The 23,019-nt window shown below is 43.5% G+C and overlaps 1 protein-coding gene across 3 annotated transcripts in view; it reads right to left on the bottom strand.

The window, feature by feature from the left end:
• The window catches only part of LOC137547304 (interferon-induced GTP-binding protein Mx2-like), a 103,850-nt gene that overhangs the window by 18,573 nt on the left and 62,258 nt on the right, over positions 1-23,019 (bottom strand). For all 3 annotated transcript variants that reach the window (XM_068270748.1, XM_068270749.1, XM_068270750.1), the window contains 4 exons: positions 22,427-22,625; positions 15,653-15,731; positions 10,802-10,924; positions 2,922-3,063 (listed from right to left, as the gene is read on the bottom strand). In XM_068270748.1, the coding sequence (XP_068126849.1) occupies positions 2,922-3,063; positions 10,802-10,924; positions 15,653-15,731; positions 22,427-22,625 (543 nt within the window). The remainder of the gene's footprint in view (positions 1-2,921; positions 3,064-10,801; positions 10,925-15,652; positions 15,732-22,426; positions 22,626-23,019) is intronic.

Here is a 23,019-nt window from a genome sequence, read left to right as displayed (position 1 = left end):
CTATTTTGGCTATACTGGGGCACTATACTAGCTATACTGGGGCACTATACTGGGGTACTATTCTGGCTATACTGGGGCACTATACTAGCTATACTTGGGCACTATACTGGGGCACTATACTGGCTATACTGGGGCACTATTCTGGCTATACTGGGGCACTATACTGGCTATACTGGGGCACTATACTGGGGGGCTATACTGGGGCACTATACTAGCTATACTGGGGGGCTATACTGGGGCACTATGCTGGCTATACTGGGGCACTATTCTGGCTATACTGGGGCACTATACTAGCTATACTGGGGCACTATGCTGGCTATACTGGGGCACTATTCTGGCTATACTGGGGCACTATACTGGCTATACTGGGGCACTATGCTGGCTATACTGGGGCACTATTCTGGCTATACTGCTATACTGGGGCACTATACTAGCTATACTGGGGCACTATACTAGCTATACTGGGGCACTATACTAGCTATACTGGGGCACTATGCTGGCTATACTGGGGCACTATGCTGGCTATACTGGGGCACTATTCTGGCTATACTGGGGCACTATACTGGCTATACTGAGGCAACTAAACTCCCTACACTGGGGCAACTATGCTAGCTATGCAGCCGCAACTCCGCCCGTCGCCGCCCCAACCCCCCCCCCCCCCCTTCCCGCGCCGTTCCCCGGAGAAAAATTTGGTCAGGCAGTGTTCCCCGGGCCGGAAAAGGTTGGGAACCACTGGTCTAGGGCATCTGGAAGCAAGGGGTGGGCAGTGGGCTGGCACACTCAAGCTGACCAAACAAGCGAACCACAGCAGTCAGGCAAGTGTCTGGGACTCGGGGCATGAAAGGGCAGCAAACGTGGGCATCTTACTGTCACTCATGATCACCGCCAGCCACTCTGAGTCTGACTCCACCCAGCTCCAACTGATCAGTGCTGTGGAGGGGTGGGAAAGTTTGCTACATCAAACTACACGTGACTGGAGGATGGCTGGGTAGGTCAGGTAGTGCAGCTGGGGCTGACGAGAAGGTCAGAGAATCCCTCAGGACACAGATGCTGAGAGAGTGATCTCCCTGAAGAACAATAAAACTTGGATTGGAAATGCAGCAGGAGAGGAGAGGAAAGAGACAATGAGGTCAGCAAACGATCAAACAACAATTGTGATCAGAAGGAAACGAAAGCATCGATTGGACTCATAAATGCAATAAAAATTATAACCAATCATTTCAGATGGAATTTATCTGCAAAACAAATTGACAAATCGATTGTTTGTAGTCGATAGGAACCATTCATACTGTTCAATCCGAAGGTTGATTGTTCTGTAAAATTGCAAGCATTGCATTAACTATTTAACTACCGTGTCACTCCGATGGGTGTGACTGCGGCAGCAACCCCAGGACCGTCTTAACGCCGATTGGCGTCAAGTCCTGGAGCTGCAGTTTGACAGGGACTGCGCATGCGTGGTCGTTCCCTGACGGTTCTCGATCGCGGCTAGCAGACTATTTAGAGCCGATAGGGAAAAGAATTCCCCTTTTTTACATTTGTACAGCGCTGCTATCTCCTGCAGCGCTGTACAAGGGACACTCAGGCTGTCCCTCAGAGCGGCTCGATCTGCATGGCCTCTCATAGGCTGATGCCTATGAGAGGTGGGGAACAGTGCCGATCGCCATCCTAGGGCGATTTAAGATGGCACAGGGGAGAGGGAGGAAGGGAGAGGGAGGAAAAAGTCTCCCTTCTTTCAATTTAAAAAAAAAAAAGATTGCAGCAGCGATCAGAGACCTCCGGCAGAGTGTCCTACTAAGGACACTAAAAGGAGGTAAAATTCATTTGTGTGCAGAGTTGTAGGTGTGTGTGTGTGTGTGTGTGTGTGTGTGCGTGCGTGCGTGCGTGCGTGCGTGCGTGCGTGCGTGTGTGTGTGTGTGTGTGTGTGTCACTCGCAGCAGTGGTCAGGGGGCAGCTAGTGATAGTGGCCTTGAGTAGTAAAAAGTATAAAAAGTACAAATCCGGCCCTGGGGATGAGGTTGTAGATAGAGATGGTCAGTGATATTCTGATACTTCTGGCTTGCATGCAAATTGTACGCAGCTTAGATTTAGGCCATTTCGGCATGCATGCTCAGAGATGGATTAAAGTGGATCTGAGATTAACTTTTACTCATTGCATAATTGTGTTCCTTTCCTATTGTTTATCTGGCATTCCTCAAGCCAAATACTTTTTTGTTTTTGTTTTAATACTCTAATTCCCTATAAACTAAACAAGCCTCGCCCACAGCTTTTCAGAGAGCCTTGGCATTTTCAGACAGTAGCAAGAGCTCATGGGAGCTCAGTCTTGGCAGGAGGAGGAAGGGAAGGTATTACTAGCCATTGATTTCAGAGGCAGAGGGGAGGAGGGAGGAGGAGGGGATTAGGTTTTTTTCACAGGCTTAGTGGTCAAGATACAGATAAGCCTGCCTCTGTGTAATGTTTATAAACAACATGGCTGCTGTCATTGTATAACAGGAAGAAATAATCATATTCTATTGAAGCTGTTTGCAGCTAGATTTGCTGTGTAAATCTAAACTTTAGATAAGATATATAGACAAGTTACTTGTTATAGTTAGTTTTTAATCTCGGATCCGCTTTAAGCCCTAGGCTTAATGGGTCCCTAGACAAGGTAGTAGATTTGGCGCCCCCTTGTGGGGCCCTTTTGGTAAGTTGAGGTGGAGAGAGGTCAGAGGTGGCCGGTAGCCCCCTTGACACCCACAAGGCCCCAGGTACCTGCCCAGGTTGCCTGGTGGATGATCCTGCTCTGTGCATGCTGGAACTACTAGCATCTCATTGACCATATGTAGTTGTGGATGATGTGACTGATGTGACTGATTCTACATTCTCTGTGAAGTCTCCAGAAAACGTCTTTCATTCACATAGCTCGGCGGTTTGGACTTGCTTACAGTCGTCAGCTGATTCTTTAAGACTTCTTTCCCAGGAATTAAAGTGCTTTCGGATCCTGGTAAACAGTTTCACACTTCCTTTTTTAACATCTTCTTCCCCGTGAACGGCCTGTGTGAGTACATTGCCAAACTGCCGGATTTTCTGCACAGAGGAGGGAAAAGACAAAACTGTTAGGCGGGGAGCACACTTTCGTAGGTGATTTTGCAGGTGTGTTTTGGGAGATTACAGCACTTTGCACTTGTCCTGTGTTTGTGGTCGTGCTTTTTCTACATGTGAATTTGCAGAAAGGGGCCCTACCACTAATAGATACTCAAGATACTGTGTCTGACCTACAAATCTGTCCACAAAACCTGATCAACCTACATTTCCAATCTTACTCAGAGGTACACACCTAGCCGCTCACTCCGCTCTTCCAAAGAACTTCACCTAACCGCCCCCCGCATCACCCAGTCCCATGCACACCTCCAGGACTTCTCAAGAGCTGCTCCAACACTATGGAACTCCCTACCTCCACCCATTAGGGCAGCCCCCTCCTTCAACATCTTCAAGAAGGCCCTCAAAGCTCACCTTTTCACTCTGGCCTACTACCCCTCACAAGTGCTCTAAACCCACAGCTGAACTCTGGTCCCCTACCTTTCATGTCCTTACCTCTCCCTCTAGATTGTAAGCCTTTGGGCAGGGTCCTCCTCCTTTTGTGTCCAACCTGATCATGCGCCTCCATTACTGTGAACCCATGCTATGCATCTGAGTGAACCTAACTTGCCTAATCTCCATGCTCCATCCAGTGGCTGACTAAGCATTACCTTGTACTCCTACTGTGCTGCATGATCTGGTCTTTCTTGTATTCAGGTATTGTCATATTGCTGTATGTCACCCCTAAATATTGTCTGTAACTTAAACTAATGTCCAGCGCTGCTTAATATGTTGGCGCTTTATAAATACAATAAATAAAATAAATATGTGACCTGAAACCCAACTTGCCTGTGGAATTTCAAAAATACAAATATACAAACACAGAGGTGTGGAAAAAAAGCATGGCCCCTGGTGCTCACGCCCTCAGAACCAGGGCTGCTCGGATAGCCCTGATCACGAGTATGAGTGATCATGAGCATGACTCTGCCCACTTCCGAATTGACTCGTGATCACGATCACGTGTAGAAAGGGATATCCAACTAGAGTGCAGTTTCCAGTCGAATAACCGCATGTAATCACGAGTCAGTATTCGTGATTAAAAACCCAAAGACTTTAATGGTTAACAGCAAATCCCCTTTACATGCTAGAAACACGAAATTTGCAGGTTAAATTAAGCAAAAAAGAAATATCAGCAGCACCGCTACAGTGAAAAAGATAGCTCTTTTATTTGTGCAGTAAAATCATGTAGCAAAGATAGAGCTGGAGGCAACTACAGCCCGCTGTTTCGAAGCGACATGCTTCTTCTTCAAGTTGCAAGCTCATAATGACAAACAATGTTCTCATACCTTCTTAAATATGGCCACACATTCAAATGTCAGCCAATCCACAAATGAGACTTGAGAAGTGACCAATCAGAGCAGACCAAAAGAGTAGAGGACCTGATGGGGAACTTCAGCACACAGGAAGTACAACCCACAGGTGACCTCACTGCAGAAAAACTCCCATAAGAAAAAAAAAACGGCTGGTAAACCACACCCAAAACGGACCTGATGGGGAACTGCCATGTACGCGTAAAAATCACCTAATGCGTAAAAATGTACGCATAAATCCCAAACGCGAGAACGCATGAAAACAGTATACTAAAGGCATCCGCAATGAATGTCAACAAGAAAAGACGCGTAAAAAGCGTAAAAATATACGCAAAAATCCAGGAACGCGTGAAAAATAACGCGTCAAAACCTCTGAATAAATGCTAACAAAGCGTATGCGTAAAAAATGGGAGTGGCGTATAAACATACGCACATAGTTACAGTAAATTGTACATAACGTTACATGTAAAAAACTACAAAAGACAAAAACCAGAAAAAAAAGGATACATAAACAAAAAATATACAAATATTGATATGCTCAGATTGGTCACCACTCATGCATAAACACAAAGAACCTTAATCACATAAAATATAGAAAAGTACAGGAACAACCTTAAGAAAATGTTATCTCAGAATATAAATACTAGATACATCCCATAAATTATTCCAAAAATTGCTGAAAAAACCCAAGCCTATGTTACTGGTCCTGATAACCACCCAGATCCAAAACTTCTTAAATACAAAACGATAAGTCGTACTCCCTATTTAAACCTCCTCGACCTACAGTTCCTAAACGTCTAATCCATCCTGCTTCACATTTCAATAGTGCTTTCAATCTATCCCCACCACGTAATGTCCTAGGTACACTATCTATGACCTGTATCCTAAGTTGTGACACTGAATGACGAGACTCGACAAAATGGGACGACACAGCTTGTTCTCGATTCTGACCACGTATCGCACACTTGTGTGATGAAAGACGTACACGTAAAGGTTGTGTCGTCATGCCAACATAAGCTAAGCCACAAGGGCATTTTATAAGATATACTACATATGTTGAATCGCAAGAATAGCGTCCACGGATCTTAAACTCAGTTCCCAAAGATGGGTGATTAAAACTATCACCTTTGACAATATGGCTACAAGCATGGCAACTTAAGCATGGATAAGTGCCAAATCTGCTCGCCGAGTCAGTGACTGCAGGTGTTGTCCCATACTTGTCTCGTCCCATTTTGTCTCTAATTGTGGGAGGTCTTTTAAAAGACAGAAGTGGGGGATATCTGAACTCATGAACTTGTGGGAAGGATTGGCGTAAGAGGCCCCAATGTTTCCGTACAATGGACCCCAGCTGAGCACTGCAGGCATTGTAAGTGGAAACAAAGGGGAGTCTAAGGCCCTGCTGGCGTCTAGGTCTACTGTCCCGTTCTTTAAAGGTATGGTCAGGATAACCTCGTTGTTTGAATTTAGTAACAGTCTCCTGGAGTCGTTGGTCACGCATAGTCTGGTCGGTAACTATCCTTGAAATTCTCGCGAATTGTCCCCGTGGAATATGTTCTCTCACAGAACGAGGGTGAAAACTAGAGAATTCCAAGAGGGAATTACGGTCAGTGGATTTAACGTAAAGGTCTGTGATAAAATGGTTACCTTGACGGATCACCATAGTATCCAGAAATGGAACCCGCTCCAAATCTGAGTGGGCAGTCAATCTAATGGAAGGACATTTACTACTCAACTCACATATGAACAGGTCGAGCTCAGAACGCGGCCCCCTCCACACGCAAAATACATCATCGATGTATCGCCACCAACACAAAACGTGTCGGCGGAAATACATACTTTGGTAAACAAATGCCTCTTCATAGAGGCCCATGAAAAGATTAGCGTAGGAGGGGGCCACGTTAGAGCCCATTGCTGTTCCTCTCAACTGTTTATAAAAATTCCCACCAAAAAAGAAATAGTTCTCCTCAAGAATGATGTGTAATAATTCAACAGCGAACTTCCTATGTGGAGTCTGTAAGTCAGAATGTGTTAATAAAAACCAATCGACAGCCTCTACACCCCCATCATGTGGGATGGAGGTGTAGAGGCTCTCAACATCCAACGTAACAAGAAGAACATCCTCATCCTGAACATCCAATGAACTCAATCTACTAAGAAACATCGAAGTATCCCTTAAATGTGAATCCAGCCCAGTAACTAGAGGCTGAAGAAGTTTATCCAAAAAAACTGCCAAGGGTACAAACACAGAATCCACGCCGGCCACAATGGGTCGCCCCGGTGGCCGGCGTGGATTCTTGTGAATCTTAGGAAGAATATAGAAAGTGGGAGTAGCTGGATACTCTTTTTTGAGAAATCTTCTCAGGTCACTATCAATAATATCCTGTTGGATAGCTTTATCAAGAAGGTGATCTATTCTTCGAATGATATTGGCTAAAGGATCACCACCAAGTTTCAGATAGACCTCTTGTTGGGCCAGTTGGTTCAATATCTCCTCTTGATAATAGGATGTATCAAGTACCACCACTGCACCGCCTTTGTCAGCAGCGCAGATGGTGATGGCATCATTTTGTTGTAAGGCTGTCAATGCCTCTCTTTCCTGTTTACTCATATTGAAGTGAACCTGAGTACGTTTATGCTTGAAATCTTGTTCCACCTTCCTAAGGTCATCCATAACATTCCTAGAAAACAGTTCCACAACAGGATTACTCGGTGGCATAAATGAACTCTTGTTCCTGAGACCAAAGTCTCGAAGATGCAAAGAATCATCATCAGCTGGGGAGAATCTACTCGGCATTGGATTATTAGAAAAAAATACTTTCAATTTGAGAGATCTAAAAAATCGAAAACACTCCTGTTCAAGTTGAAAAAAATCGGGTAATCTTGTAGGACAGTAGGATAGTCCATGACTAAGGGCTCGTGTCTCAATATCAGTAAGGGAATATGAGGAGATGTTAACCACTAATTCTTGCGTTGTCTCAGCACTCTCTTCGAAGGTTGTTGTGCGCCTCTCTTGTTGCTGGAACTTCCGTCGGACCCTCCTGCCACCTCGTCGTTTTTTCGTTGTGTCGGACGAGGAGAGGCATCTCTAGAGGATGATTGACCCTCACTTGAAGACCCATTAGCGCCAGACGCAGGAGAACCATCACTGGGATGACCCGGCCTCTTGGGCTTGTGAGGTTTACTTCCAGGAAAACGTCTGCGGCGTGAGCCAGATGACTTTTGCCAGGCATATACATATCCGGAGGTATAATCTTTAGAGTCTCGATGAAATTTCATCCGCTTATTTTCCTCGCCATTCTTTTGGTAAAGATCCATTTTGGTTTGTAAATGGTCTAAAAAGGCATCGAGGTCCTCTGCGGACATCAAGAGCTCAAGTTCCTCCTCAACATTTTGAATCTTAGTGTCCAGAATTGGTAGCTCCTGTTTGATTCTGGCTACAGTATGTACCATGGCATCAAAGCTCGCTTTATTCCATATACGTTCCCAGATATTGACAAAAGCCGTATCTTTAGGAAAAAGCAGGGGGGCTACATTAGCTCTAACATGACGAGGGATACGTCCAGCATGAAAGTATTCCACCAGAGCTTTCGCATGTAGATCCAAGTCTATGCGGTGTCGCTTTAAATATTCAAGATCCTTCTTAAGAGGTTTAGCATCCGGTTGAGAGATAAATGAAGTGGTGTCCTCAGTTCTGGTCATGATCCGTGCAGCCTCATCACCAGTATAGGCAAAAGTCAGAACAGCAGTATTTTTCTCAACGTCAACCATGGTGCCAGTGGTCTTCGAGCAATGTCGTGATGCAAACAAGTAGTTTGACTCAGCACTGCTGGGTCAAACTACTTGTTTGCAGGTTAAATTAAGAAAATGTTTCTAGCATGTAAAGGGGCTTTGCTATTAGCTGCTAAAGTTGGAGGGTTTTTAATCACTAATACCGACTCATGATCCCGACGAGTAACTCGTGATCACGAGTCGGGTAACGAGTGCAATCACGAGAGAATTCGTGATCGGCATTCGGGATCGACAGCCAAACACTAGTGCTGATTACGAACTCGTGATAGCAAAAAACAGCTCATGATCATGAGTTACTCGTGATCACAAGCTCGTGATGAGCACCACTGCTCAGAACAATGGTCTGCAAGCTATACCTCGAAACACAGGTGAGTTGGCTTCCAAGTCACATATTAGTGGTAGGTAGGGCTGATCGGAACAGCTGAATTCCGATTGCGTCGAAATTCCGTGTACCGCATGCAAAAAACGAATTTCGAGTTCCGAATTTTCGTGTTCCGAGTGCATTTCTATTGTCAATAGTGCCAAATTCTGCGGTTAATTGTAAAGCCCCTGTACATGCTATCGTCACCAAATTTGGCATGTATATTAAGCAGATGAGTAGGAACATGGGTAAAAAAAAAATTTGTGAAAAGACCTTATAGTTTTTGAGCAAATCGATTTCAAAGTTTCATAGGAACAATGATTTTTAAACTGTGTAAAATGACACTGCTGCAGTACAGGTTACTGCATTCCGAGTTCTGTATACATATTGTATACATTTCACGAAAACAGACAGCGTGGGGTTCCCCCCTTCCAAACCTCCTTATCTCCCATGCAGGCTGGGATAGCCAGAATGCGGAGTCCCAGCCACGTGGGGCTTCGCACCCTGAGCTATACCAGCCCGCATGGTCCATGGTATGGGGGGGCTCTGGAGGAGAGGGGCGGTCAACCTTCCCCTCTCCCCCAGAGCCCTTGTCCAATCCATGGACAAGGGGCTCTTCCCCACCTCCGGTGCCCCAGGAGGAGGTGGGGGCCGCCGATGTCCTGGGGGGTTCATGGTGCCATCCGGGGTTCCCCTTTAACAAGCGGACCCCATGCTGTCTGTTTTCATGAAATGTATACAATATGTATACAGAACTCGGAATGCAGTAACCTGTACTGCAGCAGTGTCATTTTACACAGTTTAAAAACCATTTTTCCTATGAAACTTTAAAATCGTTTATTTCAAAAACTATAAGGTCTTTTCACAAAAATTTTTTTTACCATGTTCCTACTCATCTGCTTAATATACATGCCAAATTTGGTGATGATAGCATGTAAGGGGGCTTCACAATTAACCACGGAATTTAGCACTATTGACTTCAATGTAAACGCGAATTTGGTACTCGGAATTGCCGAATTTTCGAGTTTCGAGTGCTTACTTGGAACTGCCAAATTCCGATGGCAAACTCGAAATTCGGAATCCGAGAGCTCAGCCCTAGTGGTAGGGCCCCTTTTGACTCTGGAGGGACCTCATCGTGGTGAAAGGGTCTAGTACGGAATGCCTATGCATGCAAACCATTCTGGAAGCGAACATACTCTAATAGTGCAAATGAATGCAAATTTATGTACCGTAAGTTGTTTTTATCATTACTAGAATTTCACCTATTGTAAAGTTGAGGGTCTCCCTTTAATTTCTAGGCGATAGTGGGGTCAGTTCAGCCCTTGCATAATTTGGTACTGCAGCTTGAATGCACATACTGTGCCTTTAATTTGCTGACAGGCTTCTGCAGACAGGTGCTGCTCGGAGGTGAGTTTTTACCTATTCAGTGTTTTTTGTAAGTATTTGTTTTATTGTATTCTTTTTGCCTTGGGTTTACTCTAAACTAATGTGGTGCTGCCTGAGGTGAAAATAAACTGATGAGATAAACAATTGTATCTATCCTTCTGCTCCTAAAAATTACTATTTTAGATATCCCCCAGTTTTATTTTATATTCAAATCTACTTTTTGCATTTTTCCTGTTCCATTGTCCCTGCTCAATGACACATGCATTGAAGTATGCCAGAGCCAAAATCTATGACCCATTTTATCTCTTTCCTTCTCATAAAAGCCATTTTCTGCCAGGACAGTGTTTTATGGTTGTAATTCCTTATCAGTGAGGGTTACGCTGTAGTCCGACCAGGTCCCAACCCAGATGGAGACTGTCACTTACATACCTGATTTTTAACTCTTTCAGGCAGAAATAGAAAAAAAGGAACACAGCCTAGTTATTCGTGTGATGTGCACTGTACATACCCATGTCTATCTCATGTCACATGTCACCTTGTGGTTTTTTTTCAACAAGTTATGTTGGATGTGAAGTGGTTTAACATGCTATTTTCTTTGAGGGCCCTTTTCCACTAGCCACCGCGCGCGGCTGCAAGACGCGCGGTGGCACTGAATCCCAGAAGCCGTGCCATGCACGGCTATGGGATTCGCAGCCTCCCGCACTGAAACTAAAGGCAATGTCGGCCAAACCGCTAAGGTAAGCGATTCGGTCGGCAGCGCTATAGTTTCCTAAGGCAGAGTTTGCGGATTCGGCCTGGTTTCTGCACTAGTGGGAACGGGCCCTTAGAGTTTTGCACTTACATCAATCAGATAAGTCAGTCTCTCCATTTCAGACTCGGGGACGCCCGTGCCAATCAGTCGCAGTTTCTCTTCTGCATCCTTCAGTTTAGTTTTGATTTGGAGCTCTACGTTGGGTAAAAGTCTCTGAAAAGAAGGAGAAATTATTTCATTATCCAAGTTGTAGCGATTCTCCGGTCATTGCTTTACAACTGGACTTTAAATATTAGTTCATCCTAGATATTATATAACTTAGCAATTCATTGCACAATCAGGGCTCGTTCACACTAGGGCCATTTTCGACTTTTTTTCAAACGCAGGCGATTTTTAAAATCACCCACAAAATGCTTGTGCAACAAATCTCTATGAGAAGGTTCAAATCAGCGCGGTTTGTGCGCTGTGCGTTCAGCAAAGCATTTTTGGTGCCTTTTTTGTCTATAATGGAAGGTATAGGAAGAGTGCTAAACGCTCATCAAACCGCTTTATGCGGCGATTGCATTCGCGTTTTTTTAGAAAAAATGCATTGTGTTTATTATTTTCCGGGTCAAAGAGTTCACTTTGGGTCGGAGTGATTTACAAAACCATTCTAGAAAAGCGCTTAGAAAAGCGCTTTTACCATAAACGCAGTGCGCAGTGGAGCGCTGGGAGGGGAAAGAAAAGCGCACAAAACGCTTACATTTGCGGTTTCAATTTTAGGTGTGAATGAGGCCTCAGATCATTTTTTTATTGTTAGTACACAAACAAGTTGAGATTATAAATAGGAACGCACTTTTTTGGGTGCATATTATTTCGTCGCCGCTCAGTTCCACGCGGTGAGAGCCGAATGACGGCTCTCCCCCCGCTGCCGCTAAACTCCGAGGCAGCGTTAAATACTATTCCCCCTCCGAGTTGTCGCAACTCGGAGGGAGATGTAATTCGGGGTCTGGAAGCCGCCAGGGCCCAGAATTACCGCTACGCGGAGCGCGCATCATAGCATTGCTGCTATGACGGCGCCTAGTTTCGGCTCTCAGAGCCGTGCGCCGAAATGAATTGATCCGCTTTTTTTGTGTTGCGCAATAGGGGATTGATTCAAATATATTTTTGACCATTTTTTTTCCAAGGGGGTGTATTATTTTGTATTATTTTTAATCCCATATGGAGCAATGTACACAGACTCTGACTTATTGGCAGCCAATCGACCATCCGATTCAATTATAATCGGATCGGAAGGAAATTGGTCCTGCCAAGAGCATGCCCTATTGACGATGCGACCAATTTTGATCCGGAATTGGTCACATGTATCGATCGGACATGCTGCCAGATTTAGTGCCAACATGCTAGATTGGGTGCGCAGTGGTAACGGAGTGCAGAATCTGGACAAGCGACGAATGGAAACCCCCAGTGCAGTCCCCCCTAATGCGGGGGCCCACCGTACGCCATACTCTGGGCTCCATCCGCAATCCGCATACACGTGCTCCACGTGGTCACCGACGCAAGTATGTGGAGAACATCAAGCACAACTATTGTTGATTGGAATAGAAAATGTTGCATTTTAACCAGTTACCAGGCAGGCGCCAGTATATCTACGCCCCTTGAGACTTCATCTTAGCTCCAGGGGCGTAGATATACATACTTCACCATGATCACAAGCTGCATGCATTCTCATTGCTGCCCATTAGTACACTGATCAGTGAAAGGGAACACATGTTCCCATTCACTGATCAAAGGGCCTTTGATCAATGATCTCCGGCATCAGTGAGATGCCGGAGGTCATTGACAAAAGTGAACGTAAAAACACACACAGGAATAAAGTAGGGAGACTTCTAATGGGCAAAAAGTTAAATTATAACTACATACATTAAATTAAATAAATAAAAAATAAATAAATCCCCCATTAATTAACCCCTTACCTACACCACCCCTCCTCTCCCATAGTTGCAAAAGTAAAACACTTATAAAAAAATAATACATAAATAGTTTCCTTAGGGACTAAACTTTTTAATATGTATGTAATGAGGGTATATTACTCGTGTTTTTACAAATAAAGGTTTGTAATTAGTGATTTGGTATAAACGAACAACAAAACTGAAACAAAAAATACACCTTTATTTCCAAATAAAATATTGTCACCATACATTGTAGGGATATAATTTAAAGGGGCACTACAGCAAAAAACTGTAAAATGTAAAATATATGCAAACATATACAAATACGAAGTACATTTTTTCCAGAGTAAAATGAGCCATAAATTACTTTTCTCCTATGTTGCTGTCACTTACAGTAAGTAGTAGAAATCTGACAGAAGTGACAGGTTTTGGACTAGTCTATCTCTTCATAGGGGATTCTCAGCAAGGCTTTAATTCTTTATAAAGATATTCCCTAAAAAAATGTAAACAATGATGCCGGCCAGCTTCACAGCTCCCTACACAGTTTTTTGGCAGTTGGACAGAGCAACTGCCATTCACTGAGTGCTTTTGAAAATAAATATATCCCTGAGAATCCCCTATAAAGAGATGGACTAGTCCAAAACCTGTCACTTCTGTCAGATTTCTACTACCTACTGTAAGTGACAGCAACATAGGAGAAAAGTAATTTATGGCTCATTTTACTCTGGAAAAAATGTACTTCTTATTTGTATATGTTTGCACATATTTTAAATTTTACAATTTTTCGCTGTAGTGCCCCTTTAAAGGTTGTAATAGCTGGGACAAATAAAATGTGTGGGTTTTATACACAGTAGCACGTTTTATTTTAAAACTGTAATGGATGAAAACTGAGAAATAAAGATTTTTTTCATTTTTTTTTCTTATTATTCTCTGTAACCTCCCTAGCAGTATTATTACTTCCAGATTTTAGGGTCTAACAGCAGTACAATTTTTTAACACGCTTTCTTTCAGACCCTAAAACCAGGAAAAAGAAATCCTGCCACTAGAGAGATCTGCAGCAGCCCAGCACATTACTCACCTCCCCTGTATCCAGCGCTGAAATTCTCCCTCCGTTCAATGGGTGGCGCTCTACGCCTATAGTGAGATCGCCGTCTGCCATCATCAGGGCCGGTTTAAGCAACAATGGGGCCCCAGGGCAAAATAAACCTGGGGGCCCCCCCAACTGGTACCCCGGAACAAAAATCGGCATTAAGGGACCTTTTTTGCAGCTGGTATAGTCAGGGTTTGAAGCACCAATCGGTCGCAGCTCCACATTCTGGCTACCCCAGCCTGCATGGGGGACAAGGGGTTAAAAAGTTTCAGGAGGGGGGACCCCACATAATTTTTTTATTTTAAATTCCCACACTCTAAAAATAAAAAAAAAATTGGGAAAATAGGAAAAAAATGCCAGGGATCTTCATACAGCCATATTGCGGCTGTATAGCGATCCCTGGCCAAAGCGCTGCGGCTGCGTATGGACCCCCTGGAAACCCCGTCAGGAAATTTATTGCTCTTTCTTTTGATACATGTAAAATTACACTGCTGTTAGCTTTGCTACTAAAAGTGACATTTATCGCATTTAAAAGTATACTTTTTTCCTTCGAAACTTTAAAATCGATTTTCTCAAAAACTATAAGGTCTTTTTGAAAAATTGTTTTTTCCTCTTATTCCCAATGATCTCCTTAACATATCCTGCAAATTTAGGGTTTCTAGAATTTAAGGTTGATTTGCTATTAACCATTAAATTCGGCAGGTTTTTAAATGTGTATTTTTTTTCCTTTGAAACTTTAAAATCGATTTTCTCAAAAACTATAAGGTCGATTTGAAAAAAATCTCTGGGGCCCTGGGGCAGCTGCCTCCTTTGCCTCTATGGTAGCGCCGGCCCTGGCCATCATGACGAAAGCTGGGGATCTCACCAGAGGGATTGAGACCCTATACACTATTTTTCCAATTCCATCCCTGATGCTACGTACACACATGCGACAACGATCGTTCGTTAAGAACGACGAACGAACTTTTAATTGATGAAAGAACGACCTAAGTAAAGGTAGTTTTAAAATGTGTGTAACGATCTGATCGTTAGAACGAACGTTACATCACAGAAAGCAACTATTGCGCCTGCGCATAAAAATGAGAAGTTCCATGGAGAAATAGTGAAATGCGCATGTCAAGCCTAGTATGAACGATCGTTTCCAACGATGTACTACTTTTGCAAACGATCGTCGTTGGTTAAAATCCGCCGAGACAGAACTTTCTTTTGTGGCGATTTGGCTCGTTCGTCGTTTGCCTTAATAGTCGGTGGTTCGTTTTTTGTAACGATCGTCGTTGGTAAAGATCGGGGAACGATCGTTACAAACGACTATAGTCGCATGTGTGTACGCACCTTTAGTCCATCCCATAGTTTTAAAATAAACAATGCTACTGTAGATAAAACCCACACATTTTAACTGCCCATTTGTCCCAACTATTACAACATTTAAATTGTGTTCCTAGTACAATGTATGGTGACAATATATTATTTGGAAATAAAGGTTTATTTTTTTATTTTGTGTTTTGATTTGCGTTTTTTTGTTTTCTCACTGTACCCTATCAATAATTACAAGTCCAATTTTGTGAAAAATAACAGTAATATATCTTAATGACATTTATATTAAAAAAGTTAAGTCCTTAATGTAATTATTTATGTATTTTTTAATGCTGTCACTTTGGCTTTTTTTTTTTTTTTTTTTTTTTTACAGGTGTTTATTTAGGTAACTATGGGGGTTTAATAACTATAGAGGACATTTCAAGTTAATGGTAATTTTATGTAAATCTTTGCAGAATGGAATTGGACAGCAACTACTGCATTTGTTTGGTTCATTTCCAATTTTTTTTTTTTTTTAATTTTGGTAGTAGTTATTTATTTATTTATTTTTTGCATTGTAACAAAGCTTAGAAAAACAGTAATTATGCTTCTCAGCAGTCTACTTACACGGATATGTTCAACCAGTTCAAAAGTCAGCTTTTCTGCCAGTGCTGGGATGGTTGCACGGCCTTCATTCAGCAGTTCACTGGAAAAAGAGAATAACGTCACTTTCTGACACAGGCATCTAGGCAACTGCCTAGGGCACCACCTGCTAGTGGGGGAGCACCAAGGAATCATGCTTTTCCTTACGGTCAATAAAATGCAAATAATTCCAGCTGGCATGTACATTAATGCAAACTGTATGCAGTTTGGAATTGGACCAATTCCATACCGCAGACATTTTCATACAATTTGCATCAACTCAAAATTATTAGCATCTCATTGACCATCCCTGGCAGTTATCCTGCAGCAAGTTGGCTTTAAAGGAAATGTGAGGTGGTAAAACATTGATGAGATAAATAATTGTATCCATCCTCCTACTCCTAAATAGAGCTTTTTTTTTTTTAGAATGCTGCAGGTTTATTTTCTGTGCATCAGAAAACAATGCTTAATGTTGTATTGTCTCTGTAATGATCGCTGCTGCAGCAGCTATTGCTGGAAGTAGTGCTGCAGCTCAGGCAGTTCTGATCTATTTCCATGCAAGTTGCATAGCTTTGTCTGTCTTTCCCTGCTGTCAGCTTGTGACTGATTATCATTCACCTGTGTGGGAATCTGCATGTCTGCTCCCATTGGATGACCTCAGTATAAAGATCTGCTTCCTGCAGGGTTTCCTTGGGTTTTCATAGCTTCAGCCTAAGCCTGTCTTGCTGTCGCTTTAGCCCCCGATCGTGTTTCTTGTTATAAAGATACTTTGCTGGTCTTTGCATCATATATTGGTTCATTGCCAATATATATGCATACCAGCACGTTTATTATTTTCCTTGTATTTGTGTTACGTTAATACATCAGTGTCGCTGATGTATACGTACACGAACTGTTTATATCCTGTGTGCAGTTAGTCAGCTTTCCAGCACGTTTTGGTAGGTTGCGCGTACCGTGACCACCCGTGCTGAGGTAGTTACCCTGCTCCTGGTTCTGTTTGTGGATTGCGTTCATCTCTGCGAAGAGATAACGAATCCTTCTGAATCCTGTTCTGTTACCGTTTGTGGATTGCGTTCATCTCTGCGAAGAGATAACGAATCCTTCTGAATCCTGTTCTGTTACCGTTTGTGGATTGCGTTCATCTCTGCGAAGAGATAGCGAATCCTTCTGAGTCCTGTTCCCTGTGTTACTCCATTCCTAGTCAGCGTTCCTGCTTATGTCATATATCGGTTAATTGCCGATATATACATATGTTAGTCAGACGTAACAAATAGTTTCATTGATAGCTGTAATTGTAATACGCTAGGAAAACATACTTATTGTATATTTATCTGTGTTACGTTCTTCTATCTCAATCCTGCTATTTTCTGACTATCCTGTCCTGTCTTTGTGAGGCACGCCATCGCCGCATCGCATTGGCTGCCTCATTCCAGTCTGTCTGGTTTTGGACGCTTGCTGTCGCTAAGTAGCCGCTAGCTAGCAAGCGTTCATTCTGACTACCTGTCCTGATCTCCTCAGTTCTGGTTTATGCGCTCAGCGCTACTTTGCGCTGAGACGTTATAACGAACGAAAGCATTGTTTGTGGCTGTCAGATCTGCACCGGCTCTGTGCGCCACAATCTCCTATTGGAGTCAGTCCTCCCCTCCACTATACTAGGGATAGCCTGTTTCCTTGTGCTAGTGTGTGTACCTCCTCCACGCCAGCTCATGCGTTGCATGCGTTGCATGCTGACTGTGGAGAATACACCACCAAGCCTTACATTATGAAAACCCCATTACCAATCCCCATTGTGGGGGGGATTCCCAGAAAGTATGACACTGTTAATTATGGTTCCTGTTCCTTTAAGAAATTTGAAGAACTTAGCTCTGAAACAGAAAATGAGTTTTTCTCTGAATGTGCCAGGTTCCTGACCAATCCTGATCTCCAAGCGACTCCTATTTCAACCTGGGCACTCCAACTAAGTTATATTTTGTTTAAAGGGGAATTATTCCAGTGGGCATTTGATGTTCTCAATCATTCCGATTTGAAAGATAGACCGCTGGAATTTCTAGCGTTTGTGATCCATAACTGGTTGCGCATAGATCCATTGCCTTTTCCTCTTAATGAACTCCTGGCAGCAGGCCAATCAGCTGCTCCTTCAATTGCTTGCAAGAATGAGCAGCAAGCAGAAAGTGTTACTGATAATTTTCCTGCAGCTTTGAATAAATCACCAAAAACCGCAAGGTCAAAGGCAAAACGCAAACGTTCTAAGAGTCGTGTCCAATCTGCAGAATCGTTATCCTTAGCGACTGAGACCTATAATGAGATTCTGCCATTAACAGATAATGAAATGCAATTGTCTTTCAGGGGAGTTAAATGGACTTATGAAACTACTAATGAACTTTCCTCCCTGGCTAGGGAAAATAAAGATTTTTGTTTAAAAGAATTATCTGAGTATGATTATGATGAGATATTACAGAGTATTGAACAAATCAACTTATTTGTGAACCAAGGGAAGTTTGCATACACTACAGTTCAAGACTTGCTACAGGTATTGGAGATTCTTAAGAATAAGGAATCTGCCAATCACCTGCTAATTAACCCTATACATGTGCCTGCCACAATCATATCTGCAGACTGTGATCAGCCTAAATGTTTCGCTGTTAAGTATGCATGGGATCCTCCATTCGAGAGGGGAGAGATGGAAGCCCTGGTCTGTGAATGGAAGAATGATTCAAGTTCATTTTGTCAATTTTACAGTGCAAAAAGTGAAATGGTATTGAACGCATGCATTAAGTCAGCCTATAACCTAATAGAGGCTGGTGTGTGTAGGTATGACTGTGTGGCTCCCTTGATTGATGTGTGGGAACTGATTTTGGATGATTTTTATGTGACTCCGAATTCGCAAATTTGGCGTTCTGACCCGCCTGCTTCAGCACCTTTGGCTGATTCAGCAGGTGATTCGGAGCTCTTTTTGTGTGAAATTGAAGTTCCTGCAATTCCACCCTGTACCATGGATAACTCAGTGTTACTTCCCAGTAAAACAGAAGCCACTGATACATTCTTAACCTTGCCCTGCGCAAATTTCTCAGCAGAGAATCCAGAGGTCCTGCTGACTTCCGAGTCCAGCCTAGCCAGTACTCATGACTCTTTGTTTAGTGAAACAGACACCAGAAAAATCTTGCCTGTCTCTGCAAACACTTCTGCAGAAATTACCTGTGTTAATAAAGTTCAACTCCTGTCTGATCCAGCAGATGCCAATAGATGCACTACATCAGTTTCCGAGTCCCAGCAATCCTGTCTAGTAAACTCAGAACCCCAGCATCTGAATTTTCCAATTTTACAAATGAATGGTGATTCAGATGCGCAAACATTGTGTCTTGATCTTCCTGTTTCTACACCTCGCTCTAGTTTCGTGAATAGCTCAGAGCATCTGCTATGTGAACCTGAAATCGCAGAATTATTACCTTGTTCAGAAAATTTTCCAATAAATTTGCCCTGTACCATGAATTGTGCAGTAGATCTCTCCAATGAAACTCAGGTCACAGAATCATTATGCTGTCCAGCAGGTGCTTCCATGGTTTTGCCCTGCAATATGGACTGTTCAGTGATCCTGTCCAGTGAAGCTGTGGTCGCAGAGTCTTATGCTTCACCCAGTACTTTGGATACTTTAAACCCTCTAGCAGAGGAGGCTGAAGCACTGCTTACCTCAGTTGGTGTTGCAGTAATATTCACTTGTCTAGCAGCTGTTTTGGAATTACAGTCTGCTCTAATAAAACTTGATGAATTTCTGCCCAGCAAAGCAGAAGCCATTGAAATATTGTCCTCGTCAGCAAGTGTGTCAGATACCTTGTCCTGTACACAGTCTGATTTAACCAATGTTGTTGAGTCCCTCTCCAGTGTTGTAACAGCCGAGGAACTCCAGCCCTGTCCTCTGAATGTTTCAGAAGTCTTGCCCTGTAACATGGATAATTCTGATTCTCTGGTCAAAATAATAGAAATCTCAGAATTTCAGTCCGGTCTGATGAGTGTTCCTGAAACCCAGCCCTGTATCCTGAAAGATTCTGGTTCTCTGGCCGCTGTGGCAGAGGTTCCAGAGTTCCCTTCCTGTCCAGGGAATTCCTCAGTTTTGCCTAGTCCAGTGGGGGCTGCTGCAATACTGACTTGTTCTGCAGCGCCTCATGAGCTCCAATCCAGTGTATTAAATGAGTCTCTGTCCAGTCCAGAGGTAGTTGTGGAGTCCCTGTCTGGTTCAGTGCATACATCAGAAGATTTGTCCTGTCTTGTTAGTGCCCCTGAATCTGATTTGTTACTGACTTTGCTGGAATCAGCGACATCTAAGTCTGATCCAGCATTCTCGTGTAAAAGTCCAGTAGTTGCGAAGTTTAGTCATGATGATTTTTTTTTGGCCAGTCCTGGTTTTGGTCCCGTCTTGGCTGACCCTGAGGCTCACAGTTCCTTGACATGCCCAGAGGTTTCTCTTGTGCCAGTGTGCCCAGATGTTCTTAGTGTGCCAGAATGCCCAAGTGTGTCTAAGGTGTTAGCGTGCTCTGATGCTTCCTTAGTGGGAACACGTTCTGATATTGCCAGTCTGCCTGCATGCCCAGAGATGGTTCTGGTCCCTGAAAGCCCTGATATTGATGTTTGTCCTTGTGGCCCTGACTCGGGAATTGCCCTAGGTTCCATAGGGGTTCTTGATGGTTCTCCATGTGAGCCTAAGGGGCATTCTGACCTATGGGGATCTCTTTGGAGCTTCAAGGTGTTCTGGGAGGTCTCTGAGAAAACTTGTCCTGGTGCCTTGGACTGGTTCAACAGTGGGTTTTGTGTTGGTAAAGACAGTACCGGTGGGCATTGCAAAGGCTTTGGCGTTTCTGAACGGTTCCTGGAAGGCGGTGGGTATCGCTCAGGGAGTTTCGGAGGGCTTTCTTCTGGAAATCATGGTTCTGATGGGTGTCACACTGGGGCTTGTAGTACTGATGGGCATGGTTCTGTAGGTTCTGGTTCTGATGGGTCCAGTCTTGTGGGGACTGATTCTGGAATTCGGTCTTGCCGGGCTGTCCCGGTCATCATGAATTATCAGTCAGACTGTTTTGTTGGAAATTTCAGTTTTGAAAAGCGTCTGGAATCCGCTTTTAAAGGCGGGGGTACTGTAATGATCGCTGCTGCAGCAGCTATTGCTGGAAGTAGTGCTGCAGCTCAGGCAGTTCTGATCTATTTCCATGCAAGTTGCATAGCTTTGTCTGTCTTTCCCTGCTGTCAGCTTGTGACTGATTATCATTCACCTGTGTGGGAATCTGCATGTCTGCTCCCATTGGATGACCTCAGTATAAAGATCTGCTTCCTGCAGGGTTTCCTTGGGTTTTCATAGCTTCAGCCTAAGCCTGTCTTGCTGTCGCTTTAGCCCCCGATCGTGTTTCTTGTTATAAAGATACTTTGCTGGTCTTTGCATCATATATTGGTTCATTGCCAATATATATGCATACCAGCACGTTTATTATTTTCCTTGTATTTGTGTTACGTTAATACATCAGTGTCGCTGATGTATACGTACACGAACTGTTTATATCCTGTGTGCAGTTAGTCAGCTTTCCAGCACGTTTTGGTAGGTTGCGCGTACCGTGACCACCCGTGCTGAGGTAGTTACCCTGCTCCTGGTTCTGTTTGTGGATTGCGTTCATCTCTGCGAAGAGATAACGAATCCTTCTGAATCCTGTTCTGTTACCGTTTGTGGATTGCGTTCATCTCTGCGAAGAGATAACGAATCCTTCTGAATCCTGTTCTGTTACCGTTTGTGGATTGCGTTCATCTCTGCGAAGAGATAGCGAATCCTTCTGAGTCCTGTTCCCTGTGTTACTCCATTCCTAGTCAGCGTTCCTGCTTATGTCATATATCGGTTAATTGCCGATATATACATATGTTAGTCAGACGTAACAAATAGTTTCATTGATAGCTGTAATTGTAATACGCTAGGAAAACATACTTATTGTATATTTATCTGTGTTACGTTCTTCTATCTCAATCCTGCTATTTTCTGACTATCCTGTCCTGTCTTTGTGAGGCACGCCATCGCCGCATCGCATTGGCTGCCTCATTCCAGTCTGTCTGGTTTTGGACGCTTGCTGTCGCTAAGTAGCCGCTAGCTAGCAAGCGTTCATTCTGACTACCTGTCCTGATCTCCTCAGTTCTGGTTTATGCGCTCAGCGCTACTTTGCGCTGAGACGTTATAACGAACGAAAGCATTGTTTGTGGCTGTCAGATCTGCACCGGCTCTGTGCGCCACAATCTCCTATTGGAGTCAGTACTCCCCTCCACTATACTAGGGATAGCCTGTTTCCTTGTGCTAGTGTGTGTACCTCCTCCACGCCAGCTCATGCGTTGCATGCGTTGCATGCTGACTGTGGAGAATACACCACCAAGCCTTACAGTCTCATTGGCTGACACAGTCTCTCTGTGTCCCAGAAGCTAAAACTTATGAACTATTGTATGACCTTTTTTATCTCTCCCCTGCTCTTGGAAGCTGTTCTCAGCAAGAAAAGGGTTTATGGCTGTAATGCCTTATCAGTGAGGGTTTCATACCTAAATGTTAACTTTTTCAGGTAGAAGAAGAAAAAAAGGAACACAGCCTAGTTATGTGTATGCTTAGTAATGTACTGGCATGTTTATCTCATTCTGCCATATGTCACCTCTAGTGTCCTTTAAGCAAAGATACTCTAATCTATTTGTTATATTTGTGACAATCACAATCCTAAATGCTCAAGTCTAAAATAAATGTCACTTTACTTGAAATGTTCGTGGGTTTCGAAGAAAACTCTCTCGTTGTTCAGGGCATCCTCTAGCGAGATGTTGTTCTGGATTTCGCTCTGCCCGCGACATTTGACAATCATGTATCCTTTTTTAAGTACGTAGACCTGATTCCGCATGACGCTCACAACCTCTGGTTCTGTCCCTTTGTCCACTAGATCTGGTTTTGTCAGGATACCTGGAAGAGACGTTACGTATGATACTGATTGGTCACAAAAAGTCAAGAGCTTGCAGACAAATCACAGTTTTCCTGGAAATTTGCTCTTTGCACTTCACCTACGACAAGGTCGCCACTGCTTTGCCTTTTGTGCTTCATTAATGACAAGGTTGACAAGGTTGACACCGGTGTGCCTTTTGCGCCCCACCAATGACAAGGTTGACACTGGTTTTTTAGCTCCACCAATGAGAAGTTTTACATTGGTTTGCCCTTTGCGGTCCACCAATGACAAAGTTGCACCCATATCACTGGTTCCAATTCCAAATGTATGCATCAGTCAGTGAAAACCAAGCATGCTCAGTGCTGTCTTAGGGCCAGTGCACACCAAAAACCTAGGCATGTTTGGAGATGTTTT

The sequence above is a fragment of the Hyperolius riggenbachi genome, chromosome 2 (genome assembly GCF_040937935.1).
Source record: "Hyperolius riggenbachi isolate aHypRig1 chromosome 2, aHypRig1.pri, whole genome shotgun sequence".
Classification (NCBI taxonomy): Eukaryota; Metazoa; Chordata; class Amphibia; order Anura; family Hyperoliidae; genus Hyperolius; species Hyperolius riggenbachi.
This window is presented reverse-complemented; position numbering and strand designations above follow the sequence as displayed.